General features: G+C 34.8%; 1 protein-coding gene across 34 annotated transcripts in view; it reads left to right on the top strand.

The window, feature by feature from the left end:
* Positions 1-21,767, top strand: part of NFIB (nuclear factor I B) — a 448,899-nt gene that overhangs the window by 425,571 nt on the left and 1,561 nt on the right. For 12 of the 34 annotated variants that reach the window (XM_035305884.3, XM_078369286.1, XM_035305809.3 and 9 more), the window contains one exon: positions 16,856-21,767. This exon is cut by the window's right edge and continues 1,561 nt beyond it. In XM_035305884.3, coding sequence (XP_035161775.1) covers positions 16,856-16,873 — 18 coding nt within the window. In that variant the 3' untranslated portion in view covers positions 16,874-21,767. Of the gene's footprint in view, positions 1-2,770; positions 2,860-16,855 lie in introns of all 34 variants that reach the window. The other 22 variants (XM_035305860.3, XM_035305820.3, XM_035305814.3 and 19 more) reach the window with 3 other exon arrangements.

The raw sequence follows: 21,767 nt of genomic DNA, 5'->3' as shown, positions 1-21,767 counted from the left end.
TTGCAATTAAATTGTTGCTAAATATATTTATTGATTATTTTGTATGTACTTAAGCATATTTTTCTGTTTGGGAGAAATTATTTCTATTGCACATATCTTAAATAGATGAAAATGAGTAGCTCTAGTCAGGTGTATTCCCTTTTGATACTGCTTTTACGAAAGAGAAGTCCAAAAATTTGTTCATTTTAAATTGTGCAGCATATAGTCAAAGATAGCCCACTTGACATTTTTGGGGGTGGTAAAACAAACAAACAAACAAAATATTAGCAACATTAACAACAAAAAACTAATTTACAATACACTCTTCTGAGGAGATGTGGTCCTGCAGTTGTCTGTGGGACAATAAGCCAATCCGTGAGAGATATTTAGATTCCCCTGGCTTTGGGAAAGTATATTGTCTTCCTGAAAACTTCTCCAGCCTAAGCTGAGAGCCCCATAGATACTAATCTGAAGTTAATAATTAACAGAATTTATATGTGCTATCCCTAAATATACATCTCCCCTCTTCTGAATGTGTCATTGATTTAAAACTAGCATTTTCCCCAGCCTGGGCAACATAGAACCATCTTGTCTCTACAATTTTTGTTTTTTTAGTTAGCTAGGCATGGTGGCATGAACCTGTAGTCCCAGCTACTCAGAGGGCTGAGATGGGAGGATCACTTGAGCCCTGGAGGTTGAGGCTGCAGTGGACCATGATCGTACCAGTGAACTCCAGCCTGGGCAATAGAGGGAAACCCTGTCTCAAAAAGCAAACAAGAATTAAACAAAACCCTTGCATTTTCATTTAGAGTAGAATCAGTAAGTGATTAATCAGTAAGGTTATTGTTATACAAAGCCAAGTTTCTTGAACTGTTTTCTGATTGTTTTCATTGCATTTTTTAAGCTTAAAAAAATTGCCTCATCACACTAAATTTGATTAGACAACCCATTTTGAGAACTTTTAAGAAATCTTGCCATATTGCTTCCCACTAGACTGAACACATTTACTTCTTTGAAATATTTAAAGTGTGTTATCTGATTTAAAACAAAGCAAGTATACTTTTTTCCCTTCATGGGAGTATTTTGGTCCATTTTAAGAACGTTTATGACCAGTCACCGTGGCTTACACCTTTAATCCCAGCACTTTAGGAGGTCGAGGTCAGGAGTTCAAGACCAGCCTATCCAACATGGCCAAATCCCATCTTTACTAAAAATACAAAAATTAACTGGATGTGGTGGTGCACCCTTGTAATCCCAGCTACTTGAGAGGCTGAGGCAGGAGAATTGCTTGAACTCGGGAGGTGGGTAGCTGCAGTGAGCTGAGATGGTGCCACTGCATTCCAGCCTGGGTGATGGAGTGAGACTCTGTCTCAAAAAAAAAAAAAAGAATATATTTTTTCTAATTTGTTTACTGATTGATTTCTGACTTCTTTATGACATATATCCTGAGCAGAATCTACATGTCTATCAATCTATTGATCTATCTATGTATATGCAGGGAATTTTTTCAGTTCTTTAAATCATAAAAGCACTTTTACTTGAAATCCTGAAATATACGTAGAATTAAAACACATGGTCTGGAAATTTGAGCTAGTATTTTTGGAGCCTCATAGATCTATAGAAAAATGAGCAAAAACTACCTTTCTAGAACTCCTGAATCACTATTACTTAGCATATGCATAAGCTCAAGAGTCTAAACGGAAAATTAAAGATGCTTAATAGCCAATTTCTTAGCTGTAACATTATCAGAAATGTTTAAAATAGTTTATCAAAAATTTTGAATTTGTGATAATTTATGGTACTTTGGTTCCAACGATCATCTGGAAATTCTCATTGAAAAGCAGCAAACAAGGTTTAGTGGATTACTGTGAAGAAGTCATCTTTTCAATGTAAGATGCTGTTAACTTACAGTGTGTCTATCTAAAGGTTAAAAACTAGATTTTCTAGTGCGTTTTCCCCCCCAAAACAGATAAGTTTAGTTTCTAAAGAATAAAAATAAGCAATATATCTTTTCAATAAATCTGCTAGCACTGTGGGGCAGCTGTTAACCAAGCAGAGCTGGATAGGGTTACTCGAACAATCTCTGAAGGGCAGAGCTGATGATTCGGAGATCTGGGAAGAATTTGTTTCAGCTTGTATTCAGTGCATTCCTCACTTTCTTCAGATGTAGTGAAGTATTTTAAATGCCATTACTCTGAGTTTAAAATAAAACTAGAAACGCTTATCAACTCTTCCTAAACAATGCCAGTTTAAGCAAAACAAAATTAGTAAAAGGTTTAAACTGAAGACCTTGATGCTTCTAAACACAAATTAGGGCGAATGTTTGTAAGATGGGCCTTTCTCCTCTAAACTGCATGTCTTCTATGTTTTGCAAACTGCATGCTTAAAGTTATTGATTATTTTACTCAGTGCAGATTATTTGGTACGATGCATAGAAAAAATGCGTTTTATTTTCTTTCTAAAATATATCTCTCTATTGAATATTAACGTTTGCTTTTATTTCAGCTCAATTTGTACTCTAATAATGGCTAATTGTTATGTTCTAAGCACTTGTTTCTCTTGTATGCTTTAATTAATAGAGAAGCATATTGCAATAGCTTTTTCTAAAAAAGAGTCTAGGAATTTTGCTTTTCAGAATAAGATTTTCTTTTGCTTTTTTTTTTTCTTTAAGTTGCCTCTTGGGAAAGTAAGGTTAATGCCATGTACAGTACTAGTTTGCATGTGTTCATTTAAATACTAAAAACTGTAGAACTGCTCGATCCATATCTGACTGCTAGGTTTCAATTGACAGCTGAGGATTTGTGACTGGACCATGAATCAAAACGGCAGGCATTTATACCCCAGTACCAGTGAGGATACATTGGGAATTACTTGGCAAAGGTAACATTTTAATTATTTCCAACCCTACACTTACACCTAAAAATTACATGAGCTATAGTGTTTGTTTTTAACTAGCTTTACAGAAAATATATGTTAAAAGTTTAGTTGTTTTGGCTATGCCATTCTTCTTTCCTTGTCCTTCTCTTTTATTTCTTATGTAAATGGGACGTCAAATTAAGTTGGGACTATAGTATATGCTTACTAATCATTGGAATTTTTAAATGCTATAAAATGTTTTCTATAATTTATAATATTTTTGGTGGGGGAGGGGGTGGAATTTGACATTTAGATTTTAGAACCTGAAAAGTGAAATCACAGCTTTAGGGAAGATTTTTTAGCTAACTGAAGAAAAAGCATTGGTTTTCACATTGTAGATTCTTCTTATTTCAACTCCTTCCTCTACTGCTAGTTCTAAGCCATTTCACTATTCATTTGTTCCCATGTTGTAGCAGGGGAAAAAAGCTAGAAAGAAATTTTAGTTAGTCAATATAACTGTTATTGACAGCCCCCATAAATTTTGGAGTGGGAAGATTGTTGGAATCAGTAACTAAAGAAGGAATTTGTTTAAGTTTTAATTTCTGTTTGTATACTGATGTGATTCATAGAAGATTGACTTTATTTGGTTGGCTGAGAAAACTATTCTAAACTTCATTTTCAAAACCAGTTCTAATATTGTCTCATGCATTTCCTTTAGAAAATAAGTAGTTCAAAGTCAGCTGCTTCTTATATGTTATTTATTTTATTTAAGAACAAGTTGTATCAAATTACAAATGATTAGATTCATGGTATAATCATAAGTAATCAGAAATAAAAATTGGCAGAAGAGAATGAGGTAGTCCCGTAAGGAGTTCACCAAATAGAGTGGACATAATTTTCCAACCCAGCTCTGATTGTAATCCTCCTTTGTGGAAAGTGTCTGTAGAAAGGTAGATACTCAGACAGAGTTGTCTGCCCATCTTCATATTGATTCACACAGAAACTGCTGAAGAGTAGATTTTAACGAATCAAAATAATTAAATGTCCACTTTAATTCAGATAAAAATTAAGGGAATTATTCAGATTAAGTTTCTAAAAACAGTGACTTTTTATTAATTCACTACCAAATGGAATACAATGTGAACTTTATTCTTGAAGATTGAGGCCAGGTGCGGTGGCTCACGCCTGTAATCCTAGCACTTTGGGAGGCTGAGGTGGGGGTACCACCTGAGGTCAGGAGTTCAAGACCAGCCTGGCCATCATGGTGAAACCCCATCTTTATTTAAAAAAAAAAAGATTGATATAACTTCCACTTTAAAAAGGGATATATTTTTACATATTGTGATTTTTTTCAAGAAGATTATATTCATCCTATTGAAAAAAATACAGTATATGCTTATAAAAAGAAGATACACTCAATGGAAGCATCTTATCCAAATACGCTTAATGATTAGTAAGTCTTAATTAAATTAAATGAAAGTATCTCATTAAAATATTCTGAATTAATATACATTTTAAAGTTAATTTAATTGAATTTAATAACCAAATATTTGCATGTTTTATTTAATAACTCATATCATGCTCTATCAGTTACCAAAATGGCTCATGTCTGCATACTAGCTTACCACATTTACGAGAATTGCAAACCAGATGACATGTACTCAAATTTGTAAATGCGCCTATAGCTGTGTGAACTTCCAAATCTGTGGAATATTGATTGACTTACTAAATCTAAAAATAGCATAGCACCTCTAAAACATATTTGTAAATTGTTAGAGATTTAAAATATAACTTTGCCTAGTTACTAGGAATTTTTTAAATAAAAAATTGATAGCCCATGAAAAAAAGGTGAGTGGGCAATAAATCTCAGAACACATGTATTGGAGGAAATGAATCTGATGATTAAACTCAGTTCTTAGGGCAGTACTGTTGATGTTGCAGATCCCCTTCCGGGTGAAGAATTGGTGTGGTTATCAGTTTCAGGTCATAGTAAGTCAGAAAAAAATTCAGAATTTATTTAGGTAAAATTTTTTCCTCTCAAAAATAGTAGCTTTTCTTTTGATTAGTAGATAATGACATGCAGAATGATCTTAATGATTCCAAAAGCTCTTTAAAAGTTATCTTGGGTTTTTTTTTGTTTTTTATTTTTTAGACAGTTTCACTCACCCAGGCTGGAGTGCAGTGGCACGATCTTGGCTCGCTGCAACCTCTGCTTCCCAGGTTCAAGTGATTCTTATGCTCAGCCACCGCAGTAGCTGAGATTACAGGCGTGCGCCACCAAGCCCAGCTAACTTTTGTATTTTTAGTAGACACTGGATTTCATCATGTTGGCCAGCCTGGTCTGAAACTCCAGACTTTAAGTGATCGGCATGCCTTGGCCTCCCAAAGTTCTGAGATTACAGACATGAGCCACCGCGCCCAGCCAGTATCTTGGTTTGTTTCTTCTCTATCATGATTCAGAAAGCACATAATTGGTAATGGCAGGCATCACATTTCTATATTCAACAGGTAGCATTGATCTTTATGGTAGACTGTGCTAAATGCTGTGGTGATTGAAATGCTCCCAGTTCTTAAAATCTAGGTGTGATGCAGTTCAGAATAAATAAATTCAAATGGCACAGTTTGCTTTGTTTTGTTATAGTTTTCAAAAATGGACACAAATAGAGTTTATATTTGACAATATCATAGGCCTTTGTCTGTGGCATGACATCTTTATTTATCATTTAGTTCGTGACCTGTGGTTGTTTTTAAAACATATTTTTTTAACAATATTGAAAAAAGAAGTCCTAAATGTCTGTAATTCTAGCACTTTTAAGGCAAATAATAGATATCTAAAATCTTCAGGGCATGGCTATAACCTTAGAGTCATCTAAATAAGTTGAAAATATTTAAGAAATGTAGGTCTATTCATCCAAAGAATTAAATGATTTGCCTTTGTCGCAATGGAATAAAGAAAATATCCCAGGTTATTTTTGTTGTGGTAGTTGCCTTTTAACAAAAGGCAATCCCTGGAGACTGTAGTAGAAAAGGACAAACCAAAATGGGTGTTTTCGGCTTTGCTTTATTTTATTTTGATTGATTGTTGTTTGTTGCCATTACTTTCTTTGTACAAACACTTTTCCATGGTCACCCTGTTTTCTGCTTCATACTAATTGCCCTGTTGAGGTGTTTCCATGTCAAATGCAGCTCTTTTTGGAACTGAAAATGGCAGTGCCAAGGGAGCTGTGCAAGTATAATCAAAGCTAGAAGGTTTCCTCTATCCTTCCCCAACTCCAAGGCATAAGCATTCCCATAGGAACCAAAGCTGACTCTTTGGGAAAGTTTTCACAGCCTTATTAGGTTGCAACCCTGAAGGTGTTTTGTTGTTTTAACCTTAGAACTTTGTGAACTCTGTGTGTGTGTGTGTGTGTGAGAGAGAGAGAGAGAGAGAGAGAGAGAGAGAGAGAGAGAGAGAGAGAGAGAGAGAGAAAGAATGAGCAAAGGAGTTACTTGCCCGTTGAGAGAGTCCATTTTTCTCCCTAAGTGAAAGGTCAGGAACTGCAGTTAACCCAGAGTAAAATACTGGTGAAGGGCTCACTTCTGCTGTAGTCAGGATGGGCTCAGATTTTAGGAGGATGATAGGTGATGAATTGCTTAAGCTAGGTACTGTTGTGTTTGTGCTTTGTTCTCATGTGGACAAATTACCTTGGTGCATATGTGACTTATGTGGGCATAAACATATTAGCAGTGTATCAGTATAAAAATATAGCAGTTACTCCCTGACTGGCTTGCTTTCTTAAAGCGATAGTCAGAATATAGCTTGTACTATCAGATGTGAAAGATCAATATAACTGAATGAAAGAAAGCCAAAGGACAATCCAAGAATAATATAAACATAAGCTATTTTAAAACATTAGAGGGAGTGCTTTATGCAAAAGAGAAACTGAATTTATTGTTCCATTCTGTCTTCTCCCCCTTCACCCCTTTCAAGAAAATGCAAAGCCACAAGTGAGTGGTTGTATGTGTCTGATGGCTTATATAAACATAGAAGAAGCCTTCAGATGGCTAAAATAAACATGTGCGTGTTACCGAAGGATATGTTTACACAAACCATTTGCTCAGCCTCTGAAATAATGAATAAATGAAGATTTTACTAAAATAATTGGAAGGATTTTTGTGTTTCTGCAGATGCCATAATTGAATGGCACCAAAGAGACTTTTATCAGCTATTTTTCCATGTTACATGTGTTAGCAGTTCCTTTCTATGGGTTGAATACTTCATTCTGTAGTTACTTTACACATGTTTTTGTAAGAAATTGTCGTTTATTACTGCAATTCTAGAGAGTTGCTTGATTTCTCAAGAGAAATTTAGCAGCCAGTAAAGGTTATTTGGATCTGGTTGGTCAGGAGAGGGAGGGCAAAAGAAAAAAAAAGTGAAGGGTAGTAACTCTCATTTCATCCATGTAACTTAATTTGCATAACACTCGCCTCAACCATTTTTCTCACTTTGTCCATAACATTTTCTTTGTAAAATGTATGCTCTCAAAAGAATGAATATTTAAACAAAAATAATTTTCAAGAATGGATTGCAAACCATGTTTTTATTACATAGGTGTGTTTGTGTGTATATGCATATATGTGGGTGTATGTGTATATCTCCACATATATATGGCATATGTATCCTGTCTGTAGGTAATATTAAGAGTTAACTTTTATTTCAACATTACACTTAGACCATCCCTGCAAATTCACTAGGTTAGCATTTCCTGCTCTCAGTTTGTTATCTTGACACATAACTACAGTACAACAGCTGGGTTGTTCCTGGAGTTCCTGGGGGGAGCTTTATTCTCCGAGTGCTGAATTTCCTTTTCAGCTGTCAGCTCTAAAGTGTGTTCAAATTCTCAACTTTTTATATACCATTCTGGGCCCCTAGCACCACTCTGGGACTATGATAGAAAAGCTGATACGGTAGATGAATGGAAGAATCTTTGGTTCAAGGTGGAGAATTGCAAAAACCAAAATTGCACATGACCATTGTTTGGTAAAGAGGCTGCTAACTAGTTTTGACTTTGTATTTTCTTTTTAAAGGAATTACTCTATTCTCATCAAAATTATTTGCACCTGTTATGAAATCAAAAATAAAAACATTACTATCTTAAGAATGATATTAATATGGTTTTCACAGACACACAACATCTGTGATCTGGCTGTTGAATAATATGTTGGGATTTGTTATAGTTTTGCCTAACTTTCTCCATTTATAAAGAAAGAGTTGTACAACGCGACATTTCCTTTTTATCTAGGCAAACTCTTCAGAACACTTCCTAAGAAATTAATTGTATTCCAGCCAGACTTGCATGCTGCCATCCCACAGGAAATGGGTCAGCAATCCATTAAGATGCCATTAGATAATCTAATTTGGAACTTAATCTCTAAATTAACCATGCTCCATACTTGAAGCATACTTGAGAGAAAGAAAAAAAGTTTACGTTTGAATCGATAGGGGAGCCGAAGCGTGAAGAAGGCTGTTTGTTTTTTCTGTAGCTGTGGTCACGTCTCAAGCCGTCTGGTAACCAGGAGAAACCAGACATGATGTAATTCCAGATTGAACTTGAACTTCAGGGACTTAGGATGGGGGAACAATGGACCATAGGAATCAATAATGTCCATTTTCCACATGATTATGTTTGGAGCTTTAAGTTAACCTTTATGGGAGAAGCAGCAGGATCTGCAGTGTGACCAAAATGAGATGATCCTGAGACAAGATGTTAGAGGAAAGAAAACAACTTTTTCCGTGATATTTTCTGAGCAGGACTGCAGATTCCAGCAGGATTAGAAAAGTTCCCGCTCTGCAGTAAACCGGTGGCCTGTTCAGAGCACTCTTTGTTCGCTTAGGTAGGACAAACTTAATCTTACGTTTCCTGTCAGATGATTTTTGGCAGCGCTACTGGGGAGGGAGGAGCGTGATTCTGAAAATTCCCAAATGTAAACCTTGCCGATTAACCCTTTGCAGTGAAAGGAAGTATATTAAACACTTACTTCAGTTGAATATGTTTTGTGTAAAGTGCCATATTTAGGTATGTATTTTGCCCATAAGAGATCAGTTCCCTCAACAGCTAGTGTGCCACTTATTAGCTTACCTTTTTGATTCGCATTTTTGCTAGTGCTGTTAGTAGGGAAATTATGATTTTTTTAGTCATATTTTCTTAAATAACAAAGCCTATGAATGAATAAATATAATAATAAACATAATACATTATAAAAGAAATGGCAAAGTCTTAAGGTCAACGCATTGAAGAACATGAATTTCGACTACTCAGAAATTGCAGAAAGTTACATTTGTTTCACACACAAGAAGATCTTTTGCCCATGTAAGATTGCTTGCCCATGTGAACAGAGTAGCAAGCATAATATTAAAATGTGTTCAGTTCTTTAATCATTTGTAATTTTATGCTTCAGCATTCTGATACAAATAAGTTTCATTCTTTAGAGGTAAAATTGTGCAAATAATGCTGATTTTTGCTTTTAAATGAAAATTATTTGTAAAATAATCTTTTTGCTTTGTATAAAACTTACGTTTCTATTTAATTTAGTATGCCGTGGGTGATTTTCTCTAGTGAAAGGCACTATTTTGAAGCACCATTTTTGTAGAGAATTTTGTCTGCTGTTAAAGCATCACATATGCAAATAAGAGGAGCAGTAGCACTTGTAACAATAGCATTGAAAAGGAGCCAGGGTAGAGAGGGATACAGACAGAAAGAGGCTGGAAATCAACATGTGGGCTTCTTCACTGTGCTGTGGTCTGTGGGAGGAGATAACATACTACTACTTTGAGCCCAATAATTCTGTATTTTTTAATTGACTAAAATCTTCCACAGCTATATAAGTTCTTATATATACATATATATGCATGTATGTACTGTAATTTTTGTATAGTCATCTTCATAATAATTTTTCATGTTTCATTTTCAGTTCTAAACTTTGAAAAAGATCAAACACAATTTTTTTAAAAGTCCTTAATTTGGCCTATTGAGGAAGAGCTTTTTTTCTTATTTATGTTTAAACTGAACATTTTAAGGAAGTTTTTACTACTTTTGAGTGTAGATTGTCATATTGAAGTCTTCAAGGATTATGTAAGAGCTCTTTACCATGGAGTACAGTAATTGTAAGGAGCACATTTGATAGTGGCAGTGCTCCCATATGGAGTGGCTTTTTTTGTCCTATTCTCTTTATTCGATAAAATATTTCACTAGTAGATGCTATTATTTTACTTAGAAAATGCCAGCACTCATGCATGGTAAAGTTAACATTCAATCCACTGTGCCCTAATAATAAAACACATCTGAAACAATTGAATATAAATTAATGAGGTTTGATGGTCTACCATTTTGATATGCTATTTTCAAAACTGTTGGTCCCGAAGGAGTAGCAATAAAGAAGGCCATTTACCTACTTAGTTAAGAAACAAATACATTTCTCTTTCATTACTATGAAGTCCTATTGCTTGCAGTTAGAATAATTCCATGAGCCACCTGCAGTTTATGATCTTTGGTGTTTCCCAGAGAGGCCACAAGAGTACTTTGCAGTTCAGGTAAGAGCTAGCCAGGGAGCTGTCTGATACCGATTATTACAAATAGTAATAATCATTAGGAATCATCTTGCATGCAAATAGGATCATTCAGATGGCAATAATGATCCCTAAAAATGGGGAAAATAAATCTAAGAAATCCAAGACCGATATAAAGCACTTTATATATTTCACTTCCAGTCTAGCTTCATCTGAAGTGAAATTCAACAAGCAAATTATTGACATACAGCCACATCTGCACACACATAAAACAATGGTAAATACTGCAGTCAGCTGAAAAGCAGCTGGAATTGGAGAAATAAAGCACAGTTATTTGTATTGAATTTGAGGCTCAAGAGTTATACTTCCATGGGAATTTCATTGAGCCTAAGTGATATGAACCTTAATTCACAGAGTCTCTTGTATAATTCAATGGTAATATAACTTCTAGTCCAGTGAAAAAAGTAAACTATGTTTCACAAGAAGGGGAGATGAGAAAAGTATAGTGGGTAGAAATACAGATGCTAGAATGACATTGCTCGATTCAAATCCTGCCTTCTACAATTTAATAGCAATATGAGTTGGGCAAGACACTTCCTAGCTTCAGTTTCCTCATCTGTAAAATCAGGATAATAATGATCCTTTCTCATAGGTTTGTTATGAGGATTATAAGTTTTAAGGTAGGTCAAGCATGTAGAATAACACCTGGCAAATACACATTATATAAATGCTAGCAAATCTAATACTATTTTCTTTGTTCTAATACATAAATAGATTAAACTTGAGTATTTATTCCTTCTACTGATCTGAATGAGCATTTATTCACAAGACATAATCTGCAGCTTTGTGTTATGTTGAAATAAGCAACCAGTCCAAATGCACCCATGTACAGTCCAGGACAGCATAGTTTTTCAGACAGGTTTTTAGCTATTAATGAGGAAAATTGTTTATTGTGCATTTTACATAAAATGCTAATAATTGTGTGATATTTTGCCAATAAAATTAGAGTGTTTAGCCAAGGAAATAAAAATCTTTCCATCTTGGGGAATATCTGAAACTGTTGCAAAGGAATTAAAGGCAAATCCTTCTTTTAAATTAAAATACTTATTTTGTTTATTTCCCATGCTTTCTGGGCCATTGCTCATTTTTATTGCTATCTATAAATAATGTAGCTACTGGTACAGTTGAGGTATGCATGAATATGTACAACTCTTTGCGCTTTATTTTTTAAATCTTTTGTAAGCTTCTTGAAAGAGTACTTACTATCTTTGAAATAAATATGGTATTTTCTCATGATTAAACCAGTATGTAAATTCTAAATGGACAATATTATTATTCCCCTGAAAAATATTAGCATACTGGTTACTTAGACATTTCTAAACTGTTTAACAAATGTGTTATCATCAAATACACACACACACTAGTAATAAAAGATCTTTGCCATTCTTAAAATAGCTCTTATTGTTTTAATCACCTACAACTAATAGGTGAAGTAAAGTCTTTGACTTTGTTTGGTTTCTGGCTCAACATAATGGCTTCATACATGTTTATGTGGCACCCTGTGGTTCACAGGTGTTAGTAAGCTAAAAGGTAAGGGTGCAATTCTTTTTGGCCTAGAAGACACACTCACATAATGCTTAATTTTACATGGGGAGAAATGCCAGATACAGGTGACAGAGGGATGGAGGCAGCAAATCACATTTTCATGTATGTACCCTATGCAACAGTCCTGCATGATCTGCACATGTACCCCAGAACCTAAAGTACAATAAAAAATATATATATATAAAACAACAACAACAACAACAACAAAGCACAGCCATAAAATGTTGGTATGGCTGCCCAGAGCAGTCTCTCCCTTTCTTTCATTGCAAGGTATAGTGCCTGTTTACTCTTTACAGATGCAAAGATGAACTATTTTACTCAGTTTATCCTGGATAAGACTTATATGAATAGTGCATCTTTTTAAAAGGAAGAAGTGGATATCTTCCTCTCCCTTAATCATCATGCTGTCACCCTTGTAGAACTTCAACTAGATTTGTTTCAGAGGAGATGAATACGTAGAATTTCAGATGGCTTGGCCACCTAGACCAGGTACATATTCTGTGCACTAGTCTCTTCTGCAATGTTAGCTAGGTTATAATCCAGTTTGTGCAGGGCGTGGAAAGTTCATTGTCTCCTGAAGCCAATTAATTTTGCCTTCAGACCACTCTGTTCAAAAGTACTTTCTTATATTAGGCCATCTGACTTCCTGTGGAGGCAATATAATATAGTGAAATGGCCAGGGAAATCAGACAGGTCTGATTCATAACTGAGGGCTAAGTGGGAGACTTTGGGCAAGGAATTTAACTTGCCTCAGTTTTCTCATATGTAAAACAGAGATAATGATGGCCATCCCATGAGTTCATTGAGAAAGTTAAGTGACGTAGCATTTGTAAAACATCAAAGATGGTTTTAGTAAGTCCTTGTAGTAAGTCCTCAGCATGGCTACCATCTGGAAGTTTTGCCTTTGTGCTGTTTCTTTAACCTGAATCATGCTTAAGAGGTCTTTATTTCTTTCCACTTCAACTGCTATATCTTCCCTGTCTACCTTTAATGGTTCTTCAGTGACATAATTTGGTGAGTTTCTTCAACAAATAAATGCCATAAAGTTAGGTTTTCTTGCAGAGTGCTACCTAGGAGAAATACAATACTTAAGAGGTAATCTTACCAATACAAAATGAAGCAGGACCATCACCACAGATGCATCTTAAGGTCAGAACAATTTGTTTGCTTCTTTTCTTTTTGGGGAAGCCATGTCATACTTGTGGTCAAAATAGCATGAGAATAGTATCCATGATATCGAACATTTTATTTTTGTAATTTTGATTTAGCTCTCATATATTTATTTTATAATGAACGATCTCACTGTATACATAGTAAGAGTCATTAGGATGAGTTGTACTTTTTGTTAAGGTACTATCAAATTCTTTTATGTTTTTTTGGCTTGATTTTTTTTTTTACAAAGTAATTATATATTTTCTTCTTTAAATGGTTATGTCTAGTGTATATTTTCTAAAGATGTGCTTTTGGCTTTCAGCTATGCTCATCTTCTGTTTGCCTAAACAAATGTGATTTGGCAATGAAAAATTTGACAAAAACAAAGTAAATGCACACTTAAAGATACATTGTTGAAGCAGCTTAATTTGAGCTCGAAGATTTTGAAATCCTTTCAATTATATTCTCATGTCTCTTGATGGAATGCAGATAGTTGGACTGAACATAAGATTATCCATATAGAAATTCCCACTATGAATTAAAACTATTAAGCATTTGACATATAATTAATTTGTTTATGTGTGTTTATTTTATCCATACATGTGATTATTGGCATTGATTTTATAGAGAAAGAGTTAGATGTATAAAAAGCACTGTATCATTTTTTTTACCTCAATAAGTATGCAATTTTAGACATTGTATTTTGGAAATTAAATAATCTAGATTACTTTGATTAAATATTTATTTACATTGTTATCACAGTCGTTGAATTAGTTTTACCAAGTTTTTTTTCTTCAACAGGACTACCAAAAAAGCTCTAAAAAATGTCTGTGCCTTATAGTTCTGAACTTAACCTACAAATTGCCAATAAGAGACTTGTAAAACTCATATATGGGGTCTGCATAGTGTTAATGTTTGAGATTTATTTCCCCCAAAAGGTTCATAAACAGTATGGACAAATATATTGCACTCTGCAATTTTGATATGATCATAATGTAGGATGGGCAGTTTGACAGGTTTAAATAAACATTTAAGTTAAATTTGTTAGGCATTCTGCAGCAAGAGTCCTGTTACTGACTAGCATCAATTTATTTTTACTGAACAGTTTCCAAAGAATAATGACATATGTCTCTTCCAAAGAACTGAGTAAGAAAGCTATTGCAAAATAACCCTGAATTATTGTCTTTTCTGCCATTAGTTGGTAGACTTGTCCGTTTACGGAGCCACATCTATTTTCAATCATTAAAATATACGTCATATCCCTAAAGCATGCAATCTCCAAATGACTTTCTTGAGCTCACATAATTTGGGACTCTGTTAATTCTGCAAAGCAATTTGCTGCTTGTTGACATCAGTTTTTACTGTCAAGAATTATTTATTTTACCTAGTCTTTTGCTTTTGGTTCATGCTTCTTACTTCAGGTTAAAAATAATGTATACCCATTTTGTAATTTATTTTATTGGTTGAGAAATATCATCAGCTATGCTCAGATTCTATAAAGATAGATATGACCAGGTCATTTTCTCACCTTTCAGTCAGTAAGATAATCACAGATAGAGCCATTTGTGAAATAATAAATGCTGTAACAGGACCATGTACAGAGTTCAGTGGAAACACAGTTGAGGGTAAAATAAGTTTCATGATTCATTATGTAACATAGTTTTCAATCAGTGTTGCAAAGCACAAAAATAATTGTTGAAGAAGTGTGTGGGAAGAGAAATATGTGAAAACAGTTAAGCTGCTCAGTAAAAGTTTTAATAACAAATAGTCTTGAGTTACGCTTTTTCATTAGATTATGAGGACATATCTTTTTAGTTTGAATGTGATTATTCCTGCATAATCAATATTTGTTAGTGCTATATATCTCTCATTTTAAATTCAGAGATGCCTGTTTTCTTTTTATAGGGGACCAAATCACAAAATATTCATGAGTACATATAATCTTGGGTGACACCTTTTAAAAATATATAGCTTTATGTGATTTGAAACAATTAATTGATTTGTTTATCTATGTATGGAGCATCTATCATGTGCTAGGTATTTTACTAGAGATGGATTTTGCTGTCATGGGGCTTGTAGTCTAATTACAAAATCTCTTGAGCATAAAAGGTTGTTGTGATATTTTTTGAAATGTTTACTCAGAAATATGTATGTAGATATATAGCAACAAGCAACATTTTGTATAGAGGTATCACCTGAGTAAAAACAGTATGTATAAAGTTTTTTTTAAAAATTCAGAATTGGTCCTTTAGGTTGATATTCCATAAAGGTTTTTGTACCTTTGGAATTCAAATGTGAACAAATGAGAATATCTAGATTGATAGCTACAGCAATAGTGTCCATCTCACTTTATGGTTTCAAAAGTAAAGCTAAGGATACTCAATAAAATTCAAAACATCGAAAGTATGTCTCCATGCTAGGCCATGACTAATATGAGTATGGAATTGTCAGTTTGATGTTTTCTTGGTTCATGATTATTTATGCAGCTGTTACCTAACTGACATTCATTTGGAGTTGAGTGTTGGAACAAGCAATACATTAGATTAAGTGTACCCAAATGTGTGCTGTAGAGTTGTTTCATAATGTGTATATCTGATGTTTTTTATCCTCCATATGATACTTCTTAAAGAGAGATTATGCCAGTAGCAATTAGAGAATTGTTTTCCAGCCTTTTTTCTTTTTAATAGCCCGCAGTTCAGCATAGGCGAAAGTTGAACTGATGAGAGGAGGGCAGGAAATCTTATCATTTACTGCCTCCAACTCTTCCCCAACTATCCTTCTAAACTCCCCACGTGCAGGGTAGCTCAAATGTGGTATCATTACTATGGGTAGGAGCAGGGGATGCTCAGGCTTCTGTTGCAAGCCAGTGTAAGAAAACATGAATTGGAAGGAAAGGCTCTGGTTCTCTCTCAAAGTAAGTTAAAGAGGGTTAGGATAAGAAAACTGCTGGAGAGCTATAAAACTGATCAGTATGAGCAGAGACCTTTGTGGCCTCCTGTAAATGTTTTCCCTTACAATGCATGTTCTGTAGAGAACAAAAATAGCTGTGTTCCATTTTGGTTCTATGATTCTCATGTGTTCGGTCTTTAGTAAAAAAACTCTGATTAAGATATGTTTGATAATTGGGCATTTCAAATTGCATATTATGCATGAGCCTACCTTAAACATGTAGTTTCTTCTTTTTCCTGTCTTAAGGAGAAAAGAAATATCTTTCACTGTACTTTTCAATTTTATTCAACCCAATAGGCAGGTAAGAAATTGAAACCCATCTGACCACTGAATTGCTTGTGAATTAAAGGTAAAACAAGATTAGAATATAACTGGCAAACTATATTGGTACCAACAGATTGCTGCTTTTCTTTTTCTTTATTTTTTACTGTACAAAAAAGAATCATATTGCATTTATATTGAAGAATATAAAATATTTTAGAAAGAATATCCTCTATCAATTAGAATTCAATAATTGTTTATATATCTTACCCTGGATTTTTCTGCCTCACTTTAGTCTTAATTTTCATTAAAAATATAGACTATAGAGTGTAGATAGGTGTAAGACATAAAATTGCACATTTATCTCATATTAGACTGTAATTTTGAAAATAGTGATAGTAGTAATTTGATGCATCTGGAATTTATGTTTCTCATATCGTTGTAGATTTTAACATTGTGTTTTTTTCTTTTTTTCTTCCCTCCCTACTGTCCCTCTCCTCTCAACAGTCCTGGTACCTGGGCTAGCTTGGTTCCTTTCCAAGTGTCAAATAGGACACCCATCTTACCGGCAAATGTCCAAAATTATGGTTTGAACATAATTGGAGAACCTTTCCTTCAAGCAGAAACAAGCAACTGAGGGAAAAAGAAACACAACAATAGTTTAAGAAATTTTTTTTTTAAAAAAAGGAAAAGAGGAAGACTGGACAAAACAAAACAAAGGGAGAAAGGAAAGAAACTGAAGAAAGAAGATAATAGACCAGCAATTGCAGCACTTACAATCACTAATTCCCTTAAGGTTGAAACTGTAATGACATGAAAAGGGTCGATGATATTTCACTGATGGTAGATGGAAGCCCCTGCAACGTAGCCTTTGTTACATGAAGTCCGCTGGGAAATAGATGTTCTGTCTCTATGACAATATATTTTAACTGACTTTCTAGATGCCTTAATATTTGCATGATAAGCTAGTTTTATTGGTTTAGTATTCTTGTTGTTTACGCATGGAATCACTATTCCTGGTTATCTCACCAACGAAGGCTAGGAGGCGGCGTCAGAGGTGCTGGGTGACAGAGCCATGAGCCAGCCATTTTATAAGCACTCTGATTTCTAAAAGTTAAAAAAATATATAAAATCTCTGTAGCCTTTAGTTATCAGTACAGATTTATTAAATTTTGGCCCTTAACCCAGCCTTTTCCAGTGTGTAACCCAGTTTGAAATCTTAAAAAAACAAAAAATGAAAAAAAAAGGAAAAAAAGAAAAAAGGAAAAAAACAGTTTGAACACAAAGGCTCTATGGAAGAAATGCCTCTATGTAGGTGAAGTGTTATCTCTGCATGCAACAGTAAAAATTAATATAATATTTTCCCCACAAAAGAAACACTTAACAGAGGCAAGTGCAATTTATAAATTTATATCTAAAGGGGAACCATGATTATAAGTCCTTCAGCCCTTGGACTCTAAATTGAGGGGATTAAAAAGAATTTAAAATAATTTTGAACGAATTTATTTTCCCCTCAGTTTTTGAGGGCATTAAAAAGGCATTAAATCAAGATAAATCATGTGCTTGAGAAAAATAAAATTAATGAAAACACAGCACTTATGTTGGTTTAGCTGCAGCCTCCTTGGAGGTAGAATTTATTTATTTAAAATTACTGGTTGCATCAAGAACCCATAGGGTGTATAAAAGGTTCTATAAAATCTGCATTCTAGAGACAAAGAGGCAGGCAAATCCATGTCACAAGGGTAAAGCTTACAGTTTACAAACTGGGAACGCCAGGGTGTAGGATATAAGAAAACGCACTCTTGAGAAAACAAATGGAATCAGGGTGCTGAAAACTTGCATGGTGCTTTCAGACATTAGCCTTGTTCAACAAATTTCTTGTATTGACAGATCCATAGTGTGCATGGGCAGACACATTTTGCCTCTATGTCTCTTAAAATTTTAATTAAAAATACTCTTTCCAGTAATCCTAATTTGCACGAAGATATAATGTCCACATTACGTGCCTTGCCTTGAAATCTAAAAAACAAAAAACACAAAAAAACAAAAAAAAAACAACAAAGTGACATCACTACACTTGTTTTGCTGCATTTATTATCATTTTAAATCTTTACCATTTTTATGACAAAATATTTTGTACTCCAGACGAAGAAAAATGTGTGACATCATGGATTTTTTAGACAGTTATACCTTTATCTCACATTTATAAAGCATATCATGGCTGTGTATAGTTGCCGCTTAAAAATTGTAATCGACCAGCAATATTTTCAGTATTTTGGTGTTTTTTTCTATTAACCTTTCATGTTTTTCATCTTCCAATTAATATTTGGGGGGGAGGGGTTTCAAATTTATACGAATTATGCAATACCAAGTTTTGCCTATGTAGGTAGTGCTTTTAGCTGTATTGGTTATTATAGGTAAGTACACAGATTTAAAAAAATAATGTATGCTTTTTTGTTTGTTTGTTTGTTTTAATTGACCAAAGTGGGTACTGCTATTTTTGCAGTGTGATGAGGTCCTTTTGTGTACTGAGAGATGGACAGGGGATTTTTTTTTTTAATATACATATATATATATTCTGGGGTGGGTGGGAGGATTTTTAACACTTTACAGTGTAGCTGTGAAGCAGTGCACCCTGAGATGGGCCTGGGCTGCAAAGCGACTGTTCTGCCTACTGTGACAAACTTCAACTTACACAGGTTCCCCTTTCTAACTTCCCACCTGGGGTGCAAGCTGAACTCATTACTGGTTTTCATAACAACACAATAGTAAGAACAAGCAAACACCACAAATTCTCCTGGAGGCAGACTTGGCTTAAAAGGCAGACTTGGCTTGGTGATAGTTTTTCTTGAAAGTTCCAGATCCACAGTGGAGAGTGAGCCTGTCTCATATTTGGCAAAAATATTTGTTGAAATGTCCACATAGGGGATGCTGGATGTTTAACGCTTTTGGGGGTCTAACACAAGAATATTCTTTCTCCTAGAAAGCACGTTAGACCTGTTGGAGGGAGTCTCCCATGTTCCTTCTCCGCCACTTTTTGTCCCCATTCCTTCATTTCATTAATGATAGGATATGATTTATCTGTGACTTACTACTTCAAATGGATGGCAGTGCACTTGGATTTTTTTTTTTAAATATCCAGAAGATTGAACAGAGGGTTGCTATTGTTGAATGTATTTGGACTGATAGATTAAAATCAAGGTTCAATTTTTAAGGAACAAAAAAGTAAATCCTGTTTTCATTTTACCTGCTCTTTTAAAACTGAGAACCAGAACAGAATGGAAATATAGAATTTTAAGCAATTAATTTTCCTGTGGATTAATTAAACCCATTAGATGCTGATGGGATTTTTTTAAGGAATGGTACCTTAACTATATATTTGATTTCATTTCCCCTGAGGGCTAGAGGCTGAATGGAGGCTGGTTTTATTTTGCCCTTCCCTCACCCCTCAGTCCCACTGAGTGTATTCATTACTAGAAGGAAAATCTTTCAGAATTAGCGACACATGGTAGCCTGTCTTAAGGAGTCCCCTGGCCCCCTTCCCCTAGGCCATGGCCTAATAAAGTAAACTGTCAATTGTTCTCACAGCATATCATTTAATAATGAATACTTTAGAACAATGCTTATGGGCTGGAGAATTGTATTTGATTAGCCCATTCAGTTTGATAGCCCAAATACTGAACAGCACAGCGGGATCCTAGCAGTGCAAGTTCAAAAGTAAGTCCAATCATTTCCGTGATACTTGCCTTGGTAGCAAACAGATCATCTCAGCCAAGCTCTTCATGTATCTTTGACCTATTAGGTGAACAAATGAACCTCACAGGACACACAGTATTTTTTAAAGGCAGACTCGCTCTCTTTTTTGCCAGTGAATGAGCAGTTCTAGTGAACAAAGTTACACACTGTGGGTATTCCTGCCTGCCTCTTGAATACAAAGGCCTAGTTCAAGTGTTGCTTTTTATTTCAAATCAATTTTTTTTCTTCTTTCCTTTTTGAGATAAAACTATTAAAAGTACTACTATATATATAAAATCTCAAATCAACTTTTCGGCCTCCTCCTCATATACCAGGAAGTATATTCTGACGAAGGGCCCCACTTTTGCAGGTCTTGCACGCCCCTCCCTTACCCAGAACTGCAGAGCTTCAGGATGGTGAAGGTTACCCACGGGCATGGGCATGAGTAGGGGGTGGTGTCTCCAACCACCAGTTCCGTGGCACTGTCCAGCCTCTGTGCTGCTCTGCCACCCAGCACTCCCAGTGCCTCTGAAGCGTGTTTACCCTGGAGTGACGTGAGCATTTGAGGCTTGTCTAAGGAAAAAAATAAAAGGCAGTGAAGGAGACTGTACATAAAAACATGGCAAAAATCTTAATTATAGCAATATAGTTATCGGGTAATGTTCGGGTGGGCAGCTCCATTAAAAAAATATGTGAATGAATCTGTGAAGCTGCAAGTAGTGAGAAGAGCGAAAGGTCTTCTTAATGAACCGCCTACCTTGTAGACAGTAATTTGTACACTGTATAGTTTTGTTAAGAATTTTTTTTTAAATTAAAATTCCCATGTTTGTAAAGCTAACTTTTTAACAATTATAATGGAACTATATGTTGTTTCCATTTTTAAAGTAAACAAGAATATTCCTTGTTTGGAGACTGGACTTGAGTTAAAACTCTCCAGTCTCTTAAGTTATGTATTAAAAAAAAAAATCTGTCCATGTTAGGAGTTATTTCACAGATTCCTGTGCTTGAAAAGCATAGGATACTAATCCTTTAAAAAAGTGTAAATGGAGAAAAGTTATATTTTATGAAGGTTATTTTGTTGTATTTAGTATTGGAAAAGTTGGTTTTCAGAGCATTTCAGAATGTCGAAGCACCACTGTCTTTCTATTAGTATATACGGCCTTTAGCAAAAGTTTTTGTGATTGTTACGTGATGGTATTTAAAGTTAAGTTTCACAGAGCATTCAGGATAGGCAGAAAACTAAAACAGTGCTATGTCTCACATAACGTGTCCTCAGGGAGCAGAATCTTGGATTTGTGACTTGTAGCTTCATAAGGACTCAACGAAAGAGATTGCACAGGGACATCTTCAGCAGTGTGACAGCAGGACATGTTCTTTCCCTAGATTCAAATTCTATGTACTGTGTGAAACGATGAAGGCTGCAGAAAGTTATCCCATATTCAGTGTACAGTATTCACTTTTAATGAAACAACTCTACAATATTGCTGGCAGATAGGCCCCAAGCATGACATTCAATATAGTTTACATGTTCCTGTCAAGGTCTTTTGTTAACATTAACCAGCTGCATGCTTTCTGGACTTAAGAAATTGGGTTTCTATAGAAAACTTTTTTTTTTGTAATGTGCAGGCTATTCAAGTCCAATAGGAAAAGCTCAAAATTGAATGTTTTACTCCATGCTGAAGGA

Source organism: Callithrix jacchus, chromosome 1, assembly GCF_049354715.1.
Source record: "Callithrix jacchus isolate 240 chromosome 1, calJac240_pri, whole genome shotgun sequence".
NCBI classification, from domain to species: domain Eukaryota; kingdom Metazoa; phylum Chordata; class Mammalia; order Primates; family Cebidae; genus Callithrix; species Callithrix jacchus.
Note: the sequence above shows the minus strand (reverse complement) of the source record. Positions and strands in the feature narration are given on the sequence as shown.